Consider the following 21,406-nt stretch of genomic DNA (forward strand, 5'->3'; position numbering starts at 1 on the left):
TGAGAATCATGCGTGTGACTGACACATTAAGGAGTGGGGGTTGGTTCATTTAAATGACTTTTACCCACCTCAGGGCATTCAATCGATCACAACCGGACCGCTTGGTTTGTCTTAGAAGATTTTTCGCCTCTCATCCGTTCATGCTCAAAGGGGTTCAGATTTAGTCTTAGACTTGGATTGTTCAGATCTAGTCTTCAAGTGAGGGATGAGGCAAAAACTAACCCAGACCCACTCTAGCATATATTGATTGGTTTCAGCTTGAGAGAAACAAAAAGGTAAATTTATCAAAGCAGCCTCCACATCCTTCGATTTTTGTGCGTCCATCACTCGTTCACTCTGATTATGTTTACACTGCAGGCCAAAGTGGACAAATCAAGTTGGTTTTTTTTAAATCCGATTTTTATTTGGAAATCTGACTTTTTCAACAGTTTTTTCCCCAGCAAGTAAAATGTGATCTTTATCAGACTGCAGTATAAACGCACACAGGACCCAATGTGGCTCCAATGTGGCTCCAAGTCACTTGCATGCGTAGTTGGATAAAGTGAAAACAAAGACAGTTGACTGAATTCCGTAAATGAAGAAGTAAGTCGCTAAACAGAGCCTTAGTTTCTAGTGTGTGTTTTTTTTTTGTGTGTGGTAGAAATGTGGCGGACTTACCCTGTGCATTGTTCCATTGCCAGTGGCAGGAAGTGGCAGGGACAGAAGGCTGGTTTCTCTGGGTAACGTTTTAGTTTGCGCCTGACTGACCTAAAAGAGACACCGAAAATGAGCGGCAGTGAACACAGATGGTGGAAATTTTAACATATAAGCTTATGTGCTGGAATTTTATATGCAATACATATACATCAGTGACTTGATTGATTGATTGAGACTTTTATTAGTAGGTTGCACAGTATAGTACATATTCCGTACAATTGACCACTAAATGGTAACACCCGAATAAGTTTTTCAACTTGTTTAAGTCGGGGGTCCACTTAAATTGATTCATGATACAGATATATACTATCAGATATATACTATCATCATAATACAGTCGTCACACAAGATCATCACATTGAATTATTTACATTATTTACAATCCGGGGTGTGGGGGGGGCGGGGGGTTAGGTTTGGTTGTTATCATCAGTCATCAACAATTGAGAACAGAGAAATGGATATTGGAACAGTGTAGGTCTGACTTGGTAGGATATGGACAGCAAGTAGTGGGCAGAGAGAGAGAGACAGAGAGAGAGAGAGTGAGAGAGAGAGATCGGAAGGCATAAGAAAAAGTATCTGCATTTGATTGTTTACATTTGCTTATTAACAATCCGGGGAGGGTGTTAGTTTAGGGTTGTAGCTGCCTGGAGGTGAACTTTTATTGCGGTTTTGAAGGAGGATAGAGATGCACTTTCTTTTATACCTGTTGGGAGCACATCCCACATTGATGTGGCAATGAAAGAGAATGAGTTAAGACCTTTTTAGTTCGGAATCTGGGTTTAACGTGGTTAGTGGAGCTCCCCCTGGTGTTGTGGTTATGGCGGTCATTTACGCTAAGGAAGTAGTTTGACATGTACTTCGGTATCAGGGAGGTGTAGCGGATTTTATAGACTAGGCTCAGTGCAAGTTGTTTTACTCTGTCCTCCACCCTGAGCCAGCCCACTTTGGAGAAGTGGGTAGGAGTGAGGTGGGATCTGGGGTGGAGGTCTAGAAGTAATCTGACTAGCTTGTTCTGGGATGTTTGGAGTATAGATTTGAGGGTTTTGGAGGTGCATGCGTAATCGAAAAAGGGTTGAATGAGAGTTCCCGCCAGAATCCTCATGGTGCTTTTGTTGACCAGAGAGGAGATTCTATAGAGAAATCTCATTCGTTGGTTGACCTTTTTGATTACCTTCGTTGCCATTTTATCACAGGAAAGAATAGCCTCTAGAATGGAACCTAGGTAGGTGACCTCATCTTTCCTGGTGATAACAATGTCACCCACTTTTATAGTGAAGTCATTGACTTTCTTAAGGTTGATGTGGCACCCAAACAGGAAGGATTCTGTTTTACCCAAGTGTATGGATAGCTTGTTGTCAGCGAGCCAGGTGCATGTTCTACAGAGTTCAGCACTGAGGATTTTCTCCACCTGTGACTTGTCCTTGTCTGATACCAGCAAGGCCGAGTCATCCGCAAACAAGAACAATTCACAGTCGCATGCCGATGACAAGTCGTTTATGTATACTAGGAACAGTAAAGGCCCCAATACACTGCCTTGGGGGACTCCACAGCTCACTGAGAGGGGGGGACACGGTGCCGTTCACCTCTACCACCTGTTCCCTCCCCTCCAAGTAAGATTGCATCCAGCTCGATGAGGTTTTGTTAAATCCGATTGCTCTGAGCGTATCCAACAGTATAGCGTGGTTAATGGTGTCAAAGGCCTTCTGAAGGTCCAGCATGACCATGCCGCAGTATTTGCCCGCGTCTACCTCATGTTTGATGTGGTCGGTCAGATAGAGAAGGCATGTGTCAGTGGAGTGGTTAGTTCTGAAGCCGGATTGGAATTTGTACATGAGTTTATTAGTTGCAAGGTAACTATCGACCTGTTCATAAACTATTTTCTCCATTACTTTTGAAATGGATCGGTAGTTGCCAGGTTAACGTGCGGTGAACAATGCACCAGGTGAGGCAAAGATACTTTTGGAGGGTTTTTTTCCGTTTTTTTACTTAAATTCATATGTGCAGCTCTAATCATTAGGTTGCACATTAGAATAACAAGAACAAGAAGGGATTTATTTGCTTTCATAAAAACATTATCATAATGATATTATGATATGATAAATGGGTCCAAAAAGTATTTGATAAAGTTTTTATTAAATATTTTTTAGTCCCATTTGGTTTTAACAAAAATAAATCAAGTATTGTGAGTGTATCTTACCTTTCTGTACTACTCTGAAGCAGCAATAGCTATCCTCCATGAAAACCTACTTTGTATGATCACATTCATTTTGTCTTAAAGGCCTACTGAAACCCACTACTACCGACCACGCAGTCTGATAGTTTATATATCAATGATGAAATCTTAACATTGCAACACATGCCAATACGGCCGGGTTAGCTTACTAAAGTGCAATTTCAAATTTCGCGCGAAATATCCTGCTGAAAACGTCTCGGTATGATGACGCCTGCGTGTGACGTCACTGACTGTAGAGGACATTTTGGGACAACATGGTGGCCAGCTATTAAGTCGTCTGTTTTCATCGCAAAATTCCACAGTATTCTGGACATCTGTGTTGGTGAATCTTTTGCAATTTGTTCAATGAACAATGGAGACAGCAAAGAAGAACGCTGTAGGTGGGAAGCGGTGTATTGCGGGCGACTGCAGCAACACAAACACAGCCGGTGTTTCATTGTTTACATTTCCGAAAGATGACAGTCAAGCTTTACCATTGGCCTGTGGAGAACTGGGACAACAGAGACTCTTACCAGGAGGACTTTGAGTTGGATACGCAGACGCGGTACCGTGAGTACGCATGCAGCTGCGGCTTCCAAACATTTGATCGCTTGCCCGTACGTACGTGCCGCTATGTGCATGTCACGTACGTAACTTTGGGGACTTTGGGGAAATATATGTGCTGTATGAACTTTGGGGAGGTGAACGGTACTTTGGGCTGTGGGATTGAGTGTGTTGTGCAGGTGTTTGAGTTGTATTGGCGGGTTATATGGACGGGAGGGGGGAGGTGTTTGTTATGCGGGATTAATTTGTGGCATATTAAATATAAGCCTGGTTGTGTTGTGGCTAATAGAGTATATATATGTCTTGTGTTTATTTACTGTTTTAGTCATTCCCAGCTGAATATCCGGTCCCACTCGCCTCTCACAGCATCTTCCCTATCTGAATCGCTCCCACTGCCCTCTAGTCCTTCACTCTCACTTTCCTCATCCACAAATCGTTCATCCTCGCTCAAATTAATGGGGAAATCGTCACTTTCTCGGTCCGAATCGCTCTCGCTGCTGGTGGCCATGATTGTAAACAATGTGCGGATGTGAGGAGCTCCACAACCTGTGACGTCACGCTACTCGTCTGCTACTTCCGGTACAGGCAAGGCTTTTTTTAATCAGCGACCAAAAGTTGCGAACTTTATCGTCGATGTTATCTACTAAATCCTTTCAGAAAAAATATGGCAATATCGCAAAATGATCAAGTATGACACATAGAATGTACCTGCTATCCCCGTTTAAATAAGAAAATCGCATTTCAGTAGGCCTTTAAAGTCTAGTTTAGAGAAGTATTTCATCTTGGATACAGTATATAATCCTCCATATTGGCAGACACATTCATTTGATTTAATGTTATTGCAAGCAATTAAGCAATATTTTTGCGTCTGACAAAACACACCCACAAACGCTGGTTTACTCTAATAAAAATGCCATGTTTGTTATAAATACAGTTTTGAAAAAAAGGAAAAAAAAAAGCTGGCTTCCGCTGGAGAGACATGTGTCTGCTCGCACTTCTCCCAGTGTGGCGAGTCAGAGTACTGCGAGCTTGTTGTCACTTACTCTGCAGCCAAGTAGTCGCAAGAATGATCTCTGGGATCACTAGCGCCCTCTACCACCATGAGGCGGGAGAACTGCGTGCCTCACTCAGTGCATCTTCGCAGCCGTTTTATGATCGCTCAGCACAAGAAATACGTTGCACACATAGAGTTGTTGACAAAATACACTGTACATTATATACCTCAGCTAACTAAACTATGGAAATGTATAATATAATTCATATAGCAATACGGTCTCACTGCACAGCAGGCCAGCAGTTAACCGAGTCATTGTGCAATCCATGCTGAGGCTCAAATGGTTGCTGACTCACCGCAAGTCTCAAGTATTTGAATGGCAAATGTGAAAATTCAGCAATGAATGAATAAAAATAATCTAAAACTGGTGAAGTTAAATGGAAAATAACTTTATAGTATAATCACTGGATACATATAACAATTACATTTTTTTTTTTTCTTTTTACATTTTTTTTCTTTCCATGATGGCACGTGAGGCCATGCCTCACCTGCCTCCCCTGACTGCACGTCACATATACATATACACACATATATATATATATATATATATATATATATATATATATATATATATATATATATATATATATATATATATATATATATATATATATATATATATATATGTATATACCAGTGACGTGCAGTCAGGGGAAGCAGATGAGGCATGGCCTCACGTGCCATCATGGAAAGAAAAAAAATGTAAAAAGAAAAAAACATTTATTAAATTGTTATATGTATCCAGTGTGTATATATATATATATATATATATATATATATATATATATATATATATATATATATATATATATATATATATATACCAGTGACGTGCAGTCAGGGGAAGCAGGTGAGGCGGGGCCATCATGGAAAGAAAAAAAATGTAAAAAGAAAATAATTTTATTAAATTGTTATATGTAACCAGTGATTATACTATAAAGTTATTTTCCATTTAACTTCACCAGTTTTAGATTATTTGGATTTAAAATCGCTGAATTTTCACATTTGCCGTTCAAATACTGAGAAGAGACTTGCGGTGAGTCAGCAGCCAGTTGAGGCACGTCACTGCGTTGTGCCTCACCATGGATTGCGGACTCGGCTAACTGCTGGCCTGCTGTGCAGTGAGACCGTATTGCTATATGAACTAAATTATACATTTCCATAGTTTAGTTAGGTGAGGTATATAATGTATAGTGTATTTTGTCAACAACTGTATGTGTGTAACGTATTTCTTGTGCTGAGCGATCATAAAACGGCTGCAAAAGACGCACTGGCTGAGGCTCGCAGTAATCCCGCCTCCTGCACCCCCGCCGTAGAATGCACCCCCTGACGTGAGTGTTATATCAACTAAAGCCCACACTTAAACTTTCCACGTGCAAGATTGAATCTATTTAAAAAAGTTATTTAATAAGAAGCCAAAAAGTGCAAAAACAATAATGTTCGTGTTGGAGGAGTTGTGAATGACTGCAGGGCCACAACATAAGGTACACCTGCAGACTGCAGGTGTCCCTAATTCACAACTCCTCCAACACGAACATTATTGTTTTTGCACTTTTTGGCTTCTTATTAAATAACTTTTGTAACCTATTTTTATGGGCTTTCCTCTTTGTGATGTTAAGTTCCTATTATGCGCTGTTATACAGTATATGCCTTGAGCTCTTATTTTGACGGCGCTAAGAGCGGAAGTGATGACACAGTGGAGTGGAGCGGAGGTTTTTGAAAGAAGGTAAATAAAGTGGTCCTCGTGTAAACTGGAGCCTCCGTGTTTGTTATTTTGTAGTTTCATACAGTATAGGCGACATTTTTAAACCCTCGGTTACACTTTTTTAAATAGATTCAATCTTGCACGAGGAAAGTTTAAGTGAGGGCTTTAGTTGATAAAACACTCCCGTCAGGGGGTGCATTAATCCAGCACAACAGCGGCGCATGGACTTCATTTATAAGTAAAGGTAAGACCATAATAAAGTTTTTTTTATTAAATGTGCTTTTTTGTGTGCTACAGTTTGTATGTGTAAAGTTAAAGTTAAGTTAAAGTACCAATGATTGTCACACACACACTAGGTGTAATGAAATGTGTCCTCTGCATTTGACCCATCCCCTTGATCACCCCCTGGGAGGTGAGGGGAGCAGTGGGCAGGAGCGGCGCCGCGCCCGGGAATATTTTTTGGTGATTTAACCCCCAATTCCAACCCTTGATGCTGAGTGCCAAGCAGGGAAGAATGCTGGTATGAGCTTTTAAACATAACTCGTTAACTGCTGCCAATCAAATGGTGAATAAGATACTCTTTAGGGTTCATATGTTTGTAAATCTGACTGTGATGAAGTCAGTGCCTCACCAGCCATCAACCTCACCGCACGTCACTGATATATATATATATATATATATATATATATATATATATATATATATATATATATATATATATATATATATATATATGGGTGGCGACTTGTCCATTAAAGTTAAAGTTAAAGTTAAAGTACCAATGATTGCCACACACACACTAGGTGTGGCGAAATTATTCTCTGCATTTAACCCATCACCCTTGATCACCCCCTGGGAGGTGAGGGGAGCAGTGGGCAGCAGCGGTGGCCGCGCCCGGGAATCATTTTTGGTGATTTAACCCCCAATTCCAACCCTTGATACTGAGTGCCAAGCAGGGAGGTAATGGGTCACATTTTTATAGTCTTTGGTATGACTCGGCCGGGGTTTGAACCCACAACCTACCGATCTCAGGGCGGACACTCTAACCACTAGGCCACTGAGTAGGTAACTAGGCCACTGAGTAGGTAAATGGCAGAGATGTCATCCTCCCTATTACAAGCTGGTGGACCAACACAAAGCATGCAGGAGCTGACATTTCAAGGTCCGAATGTTGCAGTTGGCTCAAAAAAGGTTGAAAAACACTGCCTTGGTTAATATGAAGGTCACCGCATGTAAACGGAACATTGTTGGCCTTTTTCAACGTTTTTTTTGAGCACTTTATATAAATCCCAATTACCTGCATTATTAGCCGCCTTGTACCAACAATTTGTTTTACAGTTAAAATGATGGGAACATTTTTTTGGTAACACTTTAGTATGGGGAACACATATTCACTTGCTTATTAACAGGCAAATTAGTAACATATTGGCTCTTAAGTAGTTACTATTAAGTACTTATTAATGCCTTATTCCGCATGGCCTTATTATACAACCAGTAAGCCATTAACTAAGAGTCTTCCCTCAATAACCTCAGAATTATTGCTTATTAGTAACTCTAACCCTTATATGTTCCCCTAGTGTCCAAATAACTCTAAATTAAGTCTTTGTTACTTTAATAAGCAACTAATTAATGGTGAATATGTTCCCCATACTAAAGTGTTACCATTTTTTTTAAAGTGAAGTTCCCTTTTAAGTTCTTTGTCTTAAAATATCCCTTTTGTGCTGACTTAGTCAAACTATGTAAGCATATAAATGAGACAACTCTTCAATTGTCAAACCCTGACCTGTTTTTCACCTCTCCTTAGAGGGAATTCAGTCAATCCCGCTCTCAAACTACCGATTGATTGAAGAGTAGAACGAAGCACCTGCTTGTAGGCGGTGCCTCCGCGGGCTCTACGAGGAGGTTTCCAGGATCTCTCCTTGGTGATGCTGTTGACATAGTAGCTTCTCAGAGAAGCCGGGTCCTCATACTGCTCCCACTGATCCACCACCTGGACGGGAGGCTGACCAGGCACCGGGCTTGGAGGCTCAGCCTGCGAGGTGCGCCTCTCTGCCTGCGGGTGACGGTAGAGAGGCGAGTCCTGCCAGGACAGCTGAGACAAGTAGGACTCTGTCGGCACCTGGAGCGAGAAATTGACAGAACGTGTTAAACTCTTGCAAAACACCAGACACAGAAATCCAACAACTGTATCACAGCTTAAAGTATTTCCGATGCACTAAGTCTAACAGACTTAGACTTCCTTTTATTGTCATTTGAATTTGAACTTTACAGTACAGATAATAACAATATTTTGTTGCATTAGCTCGATGTAGTGCAGGATAAAAAAGCAATAAGGTGCAGATATAAAAAAAAATTGATTACTGGACAGATAAATATATTGCACTTTTGCATATGCATCCACGTTTATGGATGTATGTTATATTGTCTTTATATTCCAGCCAGTTAATCCGTTTTTGGGGGGGGGTTGAGGGAATTATTATGATGCGTTCAAGAGTCTTATGGCCTGAGGGAAGAAGCTGTTACAGAACCTAGAGGTTCTGCTACGGTGGCTGCGGAACCTCTTTCTAGAGTCCAGCAGTGGAAACAGTCCTTGGTGGGGGTGGGAGGAGTCTCTGCAGATTTTCTGAGCCCTGGTCAGGCAGCGGCTTTTTGCGATCTCCCGGATAGGAGGAAGAGGAGTCCTGATGATCTTTTCCGCCGTCCTCACCACTCACTGCAGAGACTTCCAGTCTGAGGCACTGCAGGCTCCAGTCCAGACAGAGATGCAGTTGGTCAGTAGGCTCTCTATAGTGCCTCTGTAGAATGTGCTGAGAATGGTTGGAGGGAGCTGTGCTCTTTTCATCTGACGCAAAAAAGGGCATGCGCTGCTGAGCTCTTTATACAAGAGCTCCGGTGTGTAGGGACCAGCTCATATTGTCAGTTATCTGCACCCCCAGGAACTTGGTGCTGCTTACGATCTCCACTGCTGTGCCATTGACATAGAGTGGAGTGTGGCTGGACTGGTGCCTCCTGAAGTCGACAATGATCTCCTTGGTCTTGTGGACGTTCAGGACCAGGTTGTTGGTTCTGCACCAGTCAACCAGATGTCTCACGTCCTCCCTGTAGTCCATGTCGTTGTTGTCACGGATGAGGCCCACGACTGTTGTGTCGTCCGCATACTTCACAATGTGGTTAGTAGTGGACCTGGCGCAGGTGAAGACCAACAACCGTAATGTGGACATTAATGTATGAATTTTGCAAAATTGGATGTAAAGACGATGGCAACTGCTCAAGGAGCCCGAAGGTTGCCCGTCGTGATTAACGGGCTGGGCAGAGCATTGACATTGGTGATCTCAAAATTGAATTGCAAATTGGACAACATCTCGGAGAAGCTTTCCACTCTGCAAGGCCAGAATAGCCAACTAGAGTGAACAAACAATCGGACACGTTTCCAGTGAGGGTTGGACTCCGCCAAGGCTGCCCTTTGTCACCGATTCTGTTCATAACTTTTATGGACAGAATTTCTAGGCGCAGTCAAGGCGTTGAGGGGATACGGTTTGGTGGCTGCAGGATTAGGTCTCTGCTTTTTGCAGATGATGTGGTCCTGATGGCTTCATCTGGCCAGGATCTTCAGCTCTCACTGGATTGGTTCGCAGCCGAGTGTGAAGCGACTGGGATGAGAATCAGCACCTCCAAGTCCGAGTCCATGGTTCTCGCCCGGAAAAGGATGGAGTGCCATCTCCGGGTTGGGGAGGAGACCCTGCCCCAAGTGGAGGAGTTCAAGTACCTAGGAGTCTTGTTCACGGGTGAGGGAAAAGTGGATCGTGAGATCGACAGGTGGATCGGTGCGGCGTCTTCAGTAATGCGGACGCTGTATCGATCCGTTGTGGTGAAGAAGGAGCTGAGCCGGAAGGCAAAACTCTCAATTAACCGGTCGCTCTACGTTCCCATCCTCACCTATGGTCGTGAGCTTTGGGTTATGACCGAAAGGACAAGATCACGGGTACAAGCGGCCGAAATGAGTTTCCTCTGCCGGGTGGCGGGGCTCTCCCTTAGAGATAGGGTGAGAAGCTCTGCCCTCCGGGAGGAGCTCAAAGTAAAGCCGCTGCTCCTCCACATGGAGAGGAGCCAGATGAGGTGGTTCGGGCATCTGGTCAGGATGCCACCCGAACGCCTCCCTAGGGAGGTGTTTAGGGCACGTCCAACCGGTAGGAGGCCACGGGGAAGACCCAGGACACGTTGGGAAGACTATCTCTCCCGTCTGGCCTGGGAACGCCTCGGGATCCCCCGTAAAGAGCTGGACGAAGTGGCTGGGGAAAGGAAAGTCTGGGCTCCCTGCTTAGACTGCTGCCCCAGCGACCCGACCTCGGATAAGCGGAAGAAGATGGATGGATGGATGGCATCTAAAACAATCCGTATCTACAATTTGGCTCCCTCTGCCTTGGCTAGGTAAGTGCAATGAGAATAAAGCTAACATATTCTGTTCAAAAATAATAAAGACAATACTTTCACATCAATGCAGTTTTACTTGAGACGCTCATAAACACTTCTATAAATCAATAGGACACTTCTAACTTGCAAATTTAATGTTCAATGTTGTAATTCATTACACATTCAGGAATACATCTGTTTTTTATGTAATATTTAGCCACATACGTTTTTATAACTAATACTTGTTATCGCGGCGCCGCTAAAAGTAGTCCCGTAACGCAGTGGTTCTCAACCTTTTTTCAGTGATGTACCCCCTGAGAATTTTTTTTTAATTCAAGTACCCCTAATCAGAGCAAAGCATTTTTGGTTGAAAAAAACAGATAAAGAAGTAAAATACAGCACTATGACATCAGTTTCTGATTTATTAAATTGTATAACAGTGCAAAATATTGCTCATTTGTAGTGGTCTTTTTTGAACTATTTGGAAAAAAAGATAGGTTTTTATTTATATTTACAAAGGATTTTTGAATTGTTGCTATTTTTGGAATATTTAAAAAAAAATCTCACGTACCCCTTGGCATACCTTCAAGTACCCCCAGGGGTACGCGTACCCCCATTTGAGAACCACTGCCTTAACGTTAGCCCTTATAATAACAATATTTGCTAATACTTGGTTAATATTCAGGTCACCTAAATGGAGTATTGTTGGTGATTTTTGGATGTTTTTTTAGAGGGCTTTATGGGTGCAATAGACTCGAGTACTCCCATGAGCTGCATTGCTAGCCACCTCATACTTGCCATATTTTACAAAGTAATAATAATAATAATGGATTAGATTTTATATCGCGCTATTCTATTATTAGATTCTCAAAGCGCTCTCAGAGAAGTGGGAACCCATCATTCATTCACACCTGGTGGTGGTAAGCTACATTTGTAGCCACAGCTGCCCTGGGGTAGACTGACGGAAGCCAGGCTGCCAGTTTGCGCCTACGGCCCCTCCAACCATTCATTCATTCATTCATTCATCATTCATTCACCAGTGGGATCGGCACCGGGGGCAAGGGTAAAGTGTCCTGCTCAAGGACACAACGGCAGCGATTTGGATGTCAAGAAGCGGGGAACGAACCTGCAACCCTCAGGTTTCTGGCACGGCCGCTTTAACCACTACGCCATACCGCCCTAAAGTAGAATGCCTAAAAAAACAAAAACATATGTGTTCTTTGTTTTACATAGGGATTGATAATGATAGGCAAAATTCAAAACCCGAAAATCGTTTCTGCAGTCCTAATTGTCCGTTGCAGTCTCTGTCTGTCCAGCCTGGTTGCAAAACTACTCCAGACAGTGATGGAGGTGCACAGGACAGACTGGATGATGAATGTGTAGAACATGTGGGCATGTTGAACTTCTTTGCCTGCCTTTTGTTTGATTGTGTCTACTTAACACACTATTTACGGTAAAACGAAATGATATACAGTCGTGGTGAAACGTTTATACACACTTGTAAAGAACTAAATGTCATTGCTGTCTTGACTTTCCAATAATTTCTAACTCTTATTTTCTTGTGATAGTGTAGAGGTAATCCTCATTTTTCATTGTCCCATTTACTCTCTGTAAAGCACCAGTTCCATTGGCAGCAGAACAGGCCCAGAGTGTAATACTAGCACCACCATGCTTGACGGTAGGATTTGTGTTCCTGGGATTAAAGGCCTCACCTGTACTCCTCCAAACATATTGCTGGGTATTGTGGCCAAAGAGCTCAATTTTTGTTTCATCTGACCACAGAACTTTCCTCCAGAAGGTCTTATCTTTGTCCATGTGATGTCAGATGAAACAAATATTGGAACTGGTGCTTTACAGAGGGTAAATGGGACAATGAAAAAAGGAGGATTACCTCCAAATTCTTCAGGACAACTTAAAATCATCAGCCCGGAGGTTGGGTCCTGGGCGCAGTTGGGTGTTCCAACAGGACAATGACCCCAAACACACGTCAAAAGTGGTAAAGGAATGGCTAAATCAGGCTAGAATTAAGGTTTTAGAATGGCCTTTCCTAAAGTCCTGATTTAAACGTGTGGACAATGCTGAAGAAACAAGTCCATGTCAGAAAATCAACAAATTTAGCTGAACTGCACCAATTTTGTCAAGAGGAGTGGTCAAAAATTCAACCAGAAGCTTGTGGATGGCTACCAGTGAAACTTGCCAAGGGACATGTAAGCAAATATTAACATTGCTGTATGTATACTTTTGACCCAGCACATTTGCTCACATTTTCAGTAGACCCATAATAAATTCATAAAAGAACCAAACTTCATGAATGTTTTTTTGTGACCAACAAGTATGTGCTCCAATCACTCTATCACAAATAAATAAGAGTTGTAGAAATGATTGGAAACTCAAGACAGCCATGACATTATGTTCTTTACATCTGCGGTCCCCTCCAAGGTTTCTCATTGTATCCCATTGGGTTGAGTTTGTTCTTGCCTTGATGTGGGCTCTGAACCGAGGGTGTCGTTGTGGCTTGTGCAGCCCTTTGAGACACTCGTGATTTAGGGCTATATAAATAAACTTTGATTGATTGATTGATTGATTGATTGATTGATTGATTGACGTATTTAATATCTGTTTACTTACTATGGTATATTATGTACGGTATTTTTCGGAGTATAAGTCACTCCGGAGTATAAGTCGCACCGGCCGAAAATGCACAACAAAGAAGAAAAAATTATATATAAATCGCACTGGAGTATAAGTCGCATTTTTGGGGGAAATTTATTTGATAAAATCCAACACCATTTGAAAGGCAATTTAAAATAAATAAAGAATAGTGAACAACAGGCTGAATAAGTGTACGTTATATGAGGCATAAATAACCAACTGAGAACGTGCCTGGTATGTTAACGTAACATATTATGGTAAGAGTCATTCAAATAACTATAACATATAGAACATGCTATATGTTTACCAAACAATCTGTCACTCTTAATCACTAAATCCCATGAAATCTTATACGTCTAGTCTCTTACGTGAATGAGCTAAATAATATTATTTGATATTTTACGGTAATGTGTTAATAATTTCACCCATAAGTCGCTCCTAAGTATAAGTCGCACCCCTGGCCAAACTATGAAAAAAACTGCGACTTATAGTCCGAAAAATACGGTAAACTGAAACCGAATCTGAACTGAACTGAAAGACCCACTTCTCCTAGCGCTTGCAACTTTTGGAGCCGTACAAATTCAGTCAGAATCACCTTTATGCATTTTAAAACAATAACCAATAAAAAATATAAAAAATTGCCAAGTGCGTGGTGTATTTCCACTTGTTAAATTAAAACAAGTACAATTGTAAAATAAATTCAAAGAGATAAAGACCAAAGCATGTCCTGCTTACTGGGATTAAGCACAGTTCAGTTTGAGACGAGAGAGAGAGAGAGAGAGAAAGAGATTGAGAGATGGAGATATAGAGAAAGAATAATGCCTTCCGTGGTCTCTGATGTAACTCTGGGATGCCCTGACGTCATCACTGGCGTGATTGATACTCTGGAAGGATTATTGTAGACACACATGTTGCAGTGCATGCTGAAAACACAGTCTTTTTATATTTTAATAATATTCATTAATTTCAATTCAATGAATCCATTAAAACAATAACATATGAGGTGGAAAAAAAGCAAAGATTAAAATTGGATTGCTTTTACTGGTAATTATTGAATGTGGGTGACTCAATGTTGCACTTGTATGACAGTTAGGAATGTTAGGATGTGATTTGAAACTAAGGCTGTCTAAAATAATGCGCTAATGTCGGTCACTTTAATTTAATTAAATAAAATGCAATTATTACTAGGGATGATGTTTGATAAGAAATTATCGAGTCCGAGCCTATTATCGAATCCTATTATCGAATCCTCTTATCGAACCGATTCCTTATTGATTCTCTTATCGAGTCCAGATAGGTTGTTGTATATGGAAAAAAACACACAATATTTGGTTTAACAAAAGCTCACTTTTATTATATAATAAAAAAACAAAATCTAATAAATAAATAAATATTGACTGTTACCCCCCTAAAAAAATAAAAAAATAAAAATAAATATTGATTGTTGTTACCCAAAGTATATTAAGTGGGATTTTTCAGAAAAAAACAAATATATACAGTAACACAAAAACAACCTGTCTCTGTGATCACTATAGGTGTATAAATAGTAATATAGTGTTAAATAAAATCAGTCCCTTGGGCACAAAACTGAAAATAATACAGCTCTCCAAAAAGTGCACTTCTGCTGCTATTTGACATAACTGTTTGTTATGATGCTTTGACATTGTTGCACTTTATTTCTTTATGGAAAGAAAATTCTATGAAGAGAAAAGTTGTTTGCAAATGTGGTTACACTGCTAAAAAATGAAAAGTTAAAGCTAAAAAAAAGAAATACACTTTATTGAGTTAACATTATTTCTTTATAGGGGGAAAGATGTGATGTTATGAGCTAGGGAATATAACAACTACACTACCCAGCATGCAACGGGAGTGACGAGCATGTGCGGTAGCCCCGAAAAGTGTTGTTGCATGTTGCCACGCCGGCAGCTAAGAATGACGTTATGAGCACGCTGTGAAAGTAAACGTCAAGAATTCAGCCAACACGCCTCGTCTGCATTATTTATAATTAGACAGACAACACATATACAGTGTGATTTTGTTTTGTTTACAAGGAAAGAAAAACAAAAGTTAAAAAAGGGGAGATATGTTGTATATATATGTATGTGCTGCGGTTGCTTTAAGAACGTTGCGACAGCTGCCGTAAAGGAGGTGCGTTGCTAGCCTGGTTGCTATGTTTCCGGTTGGTCGTAAAAGTGTTCGTCATGTGTTTGTACCCTGCTCAAATCTCTCAGTAAAGTTATTCATTGGATTATACCTTTTTGTTTTGAACTTTATTACACCTTGGAGCGCTTTTTCCGGTCCATTGTTTTTCCTGCTTTCCCTATCTGCGCCTAATGACTGAGCTACGTGACGTCATTTCTTGTGATGTCCCATGGGGCATTTCTGGTCGGGACGGGATTCGTTCCCAGGGATTCGAATAAAGAACCAACTCTTCTTCTTTACTATAGTGGTCTCGGTAACGGGTACCGGTTCTCAAAAAGGGATCAGAGTCCGAGGACTCAGTTCTTTTCTTATCGAACAACCGGGAGAACCGGTTTCGAGTATCATCCCTAATTATTACGTGAAGATTTTTTGCGTATTTGATGCAAGCACCGAGACAAACTGTCGCCCTCCTTCTGGTTTCAACTTCTTCTCTTGGGAATTTAGTGACTGGTGCACAAATAGACAACTGGTGGATTAAAGTGTTTTATACACACACACACACAATCTCGGTATAATAATCACATCCTTAAAAAGTCAACAATGATCTAAGGTGTTTACATGCATTTTAACATGCTAGTTTCAAATGAATTAATGCTGTATGTATACACTATATTGCCAAAAGTATTTGGCCACCCATCCAAATGATCAGAATCAGGTGTCCTAATCACTTGGCCAGGTGTATAAAATCAAACACTTAGGCATAAAGACTGTTTCTACAAACATTTGTGAAAAAATTGTCAGGTTTGTCACTGATAGTTTAGTTAGGTTTTGGCTTTTCCTCCTGTGTTTGTGTTTTATTTCCTGTCAGCGCTCTTATTTTTGTTCAGTTTCCTGCTTGTCTCCCTGAGCGCTGTTTCCCCTCAGCTGCGGCTGATTGGCACCTGGCCACACCTGGTGTCAATCAGCCGGCTGCTATTTAGACCTGCCCTGCCCTCCAGTCAGGGCTGGAGTATTACTACCTGTCCACAGCGGTATGCTGTGGACTGTTTGCTGGTTCCTGTTCCCTGTCTCCAGTTTGCCTGTTCCTGGTTCCTGGTTTGTGTCTTGCCTTATTTTGGACATTAAATCATGTTTTCCTGCACCAAGCATGCCATCTCTGCATCTTGGGGTTCGTCATCACCGTTTCCTGACAAGAATGGGCCGCTCTCAGGAGTTCAGTGATTTCCTGTGCAACAAATCCAGTCGTGAAATTTCCTCGCTCCTAAAAATTCCAAAGTTGGCTTTATTATAGGAAAATGGAAGAGTTTGGGAACAACAGCAACTCAGCCACCAAGTGGTAGGCCAAGTAAACTGACAGAGAGGGGTCAGCGGATGCTGAAGCGCATAGTGCAAAGACTTTCCGCACAGTCAGTTGCTACAGAGCTCCAAACTTCATGTGACCTTCCAATTAGCCAAAGTACAGTACGCAGAGAGCATCATGGAATGGGTTTCCATGGCTGAGCAGCTGCATCTAAGCCATACATCACCAAGTCCAATGCAAAGCGTGGGATGCAGTGGTGTAAAGCACATCGCCACTGGACTCTAGCAGAGGAATTCTCTTTTGCAGATGAGATTTTTCCTTTAATGATGAAGATGACGTGCAGGAAACCCACAATAATGCGTGTCCTTGGCCATATTTGGACAAATGCGTTTAGAGAAAACAATGCCTTAGTTCAGCGGTGTCAAACTCAAATACAGAGTGGGCCAAAATTTAAAACTGAACAAAGCCGCGGGCCAAGGTTGAACAAATTAACCTTTTAATAGCGACCCAAACAAGTTTTGCATTGAATATTGAACAAGCAAGGCTTATATAACTTTATAGTGACATGCAAAATCGAGTTTCAAATAATAATAATAGTAATTAAAAAATATCAATGGCATATCAAATAAAATGTAAATAAAAATGTAATGCCTCTTTTCTATTTGCAGCCTTCTGAGGTAAATATCAAAATAAACTTTAAATAAATTAGAAAATAAAATAACAATAATGAATAAATCAAACATTCAAGCCTTGAACTAGCAAGAGAAAGTGCATGGGGGGTTGAGGTGGGCGGGGTAGGGGGTGTATTTGTAGCGTCCCGGAAGAGTTAGTGCTGCAAGGGGTTCTGGGTATTTGTTCTGTTGTGTTACGGTGCGGATGTTCTCCCGAAATGTGTTTGTCATTCTTGTTTGGTGTGGGTTCACAGTGTGGCGCATATTTGTAACAGTGTTAAAGTTGTTTATACGGCCACCTTCAGTGTGACCTGTATGGCTGTTGACCAAGTATGCATGCATTCACTTGTGTGTGTGTAAAAGCCGCATGTATTAAAGTTAATGTTAAAGTACCAATGATTGTCACACACACACTAAGTGTGGCGAAATTTGTCCTCTGCATTCGACCCATCCCCTTGTTCACCCCCTGGGAGGAGAGGGGAGCAGTGGGCAGCAGCGGTGCCGCGCCCGGGAATAATTTTTGGTGATTTAACCCCCAATTCCAACCCTTGATGCTGAGTGCCAAGCAGGGAGGTAATGGGTCCCATTTTTTTTATAGTCTTTGGTATGACTCGGCCGGGGTTTGAACTCACAACCTACCGATCTCAGGGCGGACACTCTAACCACTAGGCCACTGAGTAGGTGATATATTATGTGACTGGGGCCGGCACGCTGTTTGTATGGAAGGAAAGCGGACGTGACGACAGGCTGTAAAGAACGCTAAAGGCAGTGCCTTTAAGGCAGGCCCCCAATAATGTTGTCCGGGTGGAAATCGGGAGAAATTCGAGAGAATGGTTGCCCCGGGTGATTTTCGGGAGGGGCACTGAACTTCGGGAGTCTCCCGGGAAAATCGGGAGGGTTGGCAAGTATGAGAATGTGCGGTGTTACAGCGGCACCGCCGCTGTATAATACCGGCGGGCCAGCTCCAATGTTAATTTGATATCGCCTCAAAAGGGCCATATGAAATTACACGGCGGGCCAAGTTTGGCCCGAAGGCCAAAGTTTGACAACCATGCCTTAGTTCTGTAAATCAAAATCATAACTGCTCTCTTCATCTAAGGAATCCAGCAAAATTTAGGAACACACATTAAAGTGAGTTGAAAAGACTTACTGCAAATAACAAATACCAACTGTTCCCAAACAACACACAAGTCATTGTTTTTTTTTGTCAAGATATACAAAACCCAAAACCAGTGAAGTTGGCACGTTGTGTAAATGGTAAATGAAAACAGATTAGAATAATTGGCAAATCCTTTTCAACGTATATTCAATTGAATAGACTGCAAAGACAAGATACTTAAAGTTTGAACTGGAAAACGTTGTTATTTTCTGCAAACATTAGCTCATTTGGAATTTGATGCATGCAACATGTTTCAAAAAAGCTGGCACAAGTGGCAAAAAAGACAGAGAAAGTTGAGGAATGCTCATCAAACACTTATTTGGAACAGCCCGCAGGTGAACAGGCTGATTGGGAACAGGTGGGTGCCATGATTGGGTATAAAAGCAGCTTCCATGAAATGCTCAGTCATTCACAAACAAGGATGGGGCGAGGGTCACCACTTTGTCAACGAATGCCTGAGCAAATTGTTGAAGAACAACATTTCTCAACCAGCTATTGCAAGGAATTTAGGGATCTCACCATGTGAGGTCCGTTATATCATCAAAAGGTTCAGAGAATCTGGAGAAATCACTGCACATAAGCGATGATATTACGGACCTTCGATCCCTCAGGCGGTACTGCATCAAAAACTGACATCAGTGTGTGTAAAGGATATCACCACATGGGCTCAAGAACACTTCAGAAAACCACTGTCAGTAACTACAGTTTGTCGCTACACCAGTAAGTGCGAGTTAAAACTCTACTATGTAAAGCCAAAGCCATTTATCAACAACACCCAGAAACACCGCCGGCTTCGCTGGGCCCGAGCTCCTCTAAGACGGACTGATGCAAAGTGGAAAAGTGTTCTGTGGTCTGACGAGTCCACATTTCAATTTGTTTTCGGAAGCTGTGGACGTCGTGTCCTCCGGAACAAAGAGGAAAAGATCCGGATTGTTTTAAGCGCAAAGTTCAAAAGCCAGCATCTGTGATGGTATGGGGGTGCATTAGTGCCCAAGGCATGGGTAACTTACACATCTGTAAAGAAGGCACCATTAATGCTGAAAGGTACATACAGGTTTTGGAGCAACATATGTTGCCATGCAAGCAATGTTATCATGGACGCCCCTGCTTATTCCAGCAAGACAATGCCAAGCCACGTGTTACAACAGCGTGGCTTCATAGTAAAAGAGTGTATTTAACCAACCAGAAGTAAATCTTCGTACCTGTAGGCGGTTGTTCTTGCCAGAAGATCCCACCATGTCCCACTGGCTGCAGGACTTCTTGGGCACCCTGTAGTTGACGCCGCTGCTGAAGCTGGCCCCCACCTCGTCGTAAGGGTTCTCCATCACGTTGTCCGTCAGGTTGCTGGAGCTCTGACTGCGGGTGATCATGGGGACCACCCTGGCGTTTAAAGATGGCGCCGTCTGAGCCGCGGAGAAGTCCCCAGGGACCATCAGGTGCCCGGCTGCGGAGTTGGGGGCAACAATGACTCCGGAGAGAGGCAAGGTGGGGAAACGGCCTCCTAAAGTCATGCTGCAGTTGGCGTCCAGACCTTTGAAGGCACTGTTGGAGCTCAGGTTCTCCATGGAGCGGTAGATGGGTTTGTTAGCTGGGGGATTGAAAAATAATTATTTCTAAAGGCAAACTAAGACTGATGTGTTTTGACACGTTACCTTGGTGCTGCTCATGATAGACACCCGCGGGGCTCGGAGTGAGCGCCATTCTTGGCAGTACGTGGACGTTGGAGTTGAGCGAGGCAGAAATGACGAGGCGCTGCGGTGACGCCATGGGTGCAATAGGAACCTCGGTCACATATGTGGCGGGAACATATAGAGGCTTTGTTTTACTGGCAGCCCCTATCCTTCGCACCTTTAAGAACACAAATACAAACCAGCACTTTATGCCACGTCCAACATTAGACCACTAATTGCTAATGTTACCTAATTGGAAGTCGCTTCGTTCGGCATTATGGAACAGAGGCAACATCCCAGGTGTCTTTGAAAAAGACGAAAGGATTTTAAGAGCATCTTTCGCTGCTATGGTCTCACTGGGGTTTTTTACTGCACAACTCTGCCAAGGCCAATGCAGAGGTAGTGTCAAGGCGTGGACTATGGTGTGGTTAGTTTTCCCGTGGTGCAAAGCGACTTGACTGGACACGACGTGAAGGTAAGGACATGTTTAATATTTACGATAAAAAGGAACAAACAAAAGGCGCTCACAGCGGAGGTACAAAACTTGGCTACGAAAACAAACTAGCACTATGGACAAAAAAACGAAAACACTGACTGTGACAAGAAACGAGCATGGAAAAGAGCAGCATGGATCATCAGCATAAATAACAAGGGTGTGTAGAGAGTGATGTCGCCAGGCTGACTGCCTGGCAACTACAGGCTTGAATAGTGATGTGATGATTGACAACAGGTGCATGAGTCCAATACGTGAAACAGGTGAAACTAATGGGTCTCTATGGTGACAAAACAAACAAGAGTGCACAAAGAGTCCAAAAAAACAAACCGAACATAACCAAAACAAAATATGATCACACAGACATGACAGGTAGCCGAATTGTAGATAAAGATGGTTTTGGTTTGAGTAGGCAAATGCAATTCCAATGGCTTGTCTGATGCTCTCAAATTGACCATATTTCGCATTGCAGAGCACAAAGCTTCTCCAAAATATTATCCAAATTGTGATTCAGTTCAGAAATTAAAATTTCATGTTTTAGATTTCAGAGAACAGAAGTTAAAGTACCAATGATTGTCACACACACACACTAGGTGTGGTGAAATTAACCTCTGCATTTGACCCATCCCCTTGTTCACCCCCTGGGAGATGAGGGGAGCAGTGAGCAGCAGCGGTGGC

General features: G+C 42.2%; 1 protein-coding gene across 4 annotated transcripts in view; it reads right to left on the minus strand.

Annotated features, from left to right (window-relative positions):
- Nucleotides 1–21,406, minus strand: part of arhgap9 (Rho GTPase activating protein 9) — a 221,890-nt gene that overhangs the window by 90,965 nt on the left and 109,519 nt on the right. For all 4 annotated transcript variants that reach the window (XM_061937756.2, XM_061937757.2, XM_061937754.2 and 1 more), the window contains exons 3-6: nucleotides 20,218–20,413; nucleotides 19,768–20,153; nucleotides 8,096–8,350; nucleotides 658–747 (exon numbers count right to left, since the gene is read on the minus strand). In XM_061937756.2, the coding sequence (XP_061793740.2) occupies nucleotides 658–747; nucleotides 8,096–8,350; nucleotides 19,768–20,153; nucleotides 20,218–20,413 (927 nt within the window). The remainder of the gene's footprint in view (nucleotides 1–657; nucleotides 748–8,095; nucleotides 8,351–19,767; nucleotides 20,154–20,217; nucleotides 20,414–21,406) is intronic.

The sequence above is a fragment of the Nerophis lumbriciformis genome, linkage group LG03, assembly GCF_033978685.3.
Source record: "Nerophis lumbriciformis linkage group LG03, RoL_Nlum_v2.1, whole genome shotgun sequence".
Taxonomy (NCBI): domain Eukaryota; kingdom Metazoa; phylum Chordata; class Actinopteri; order Syngnathiformes; family Syngnathidae; genus Nerophis; species Nerophis lumbriciformis.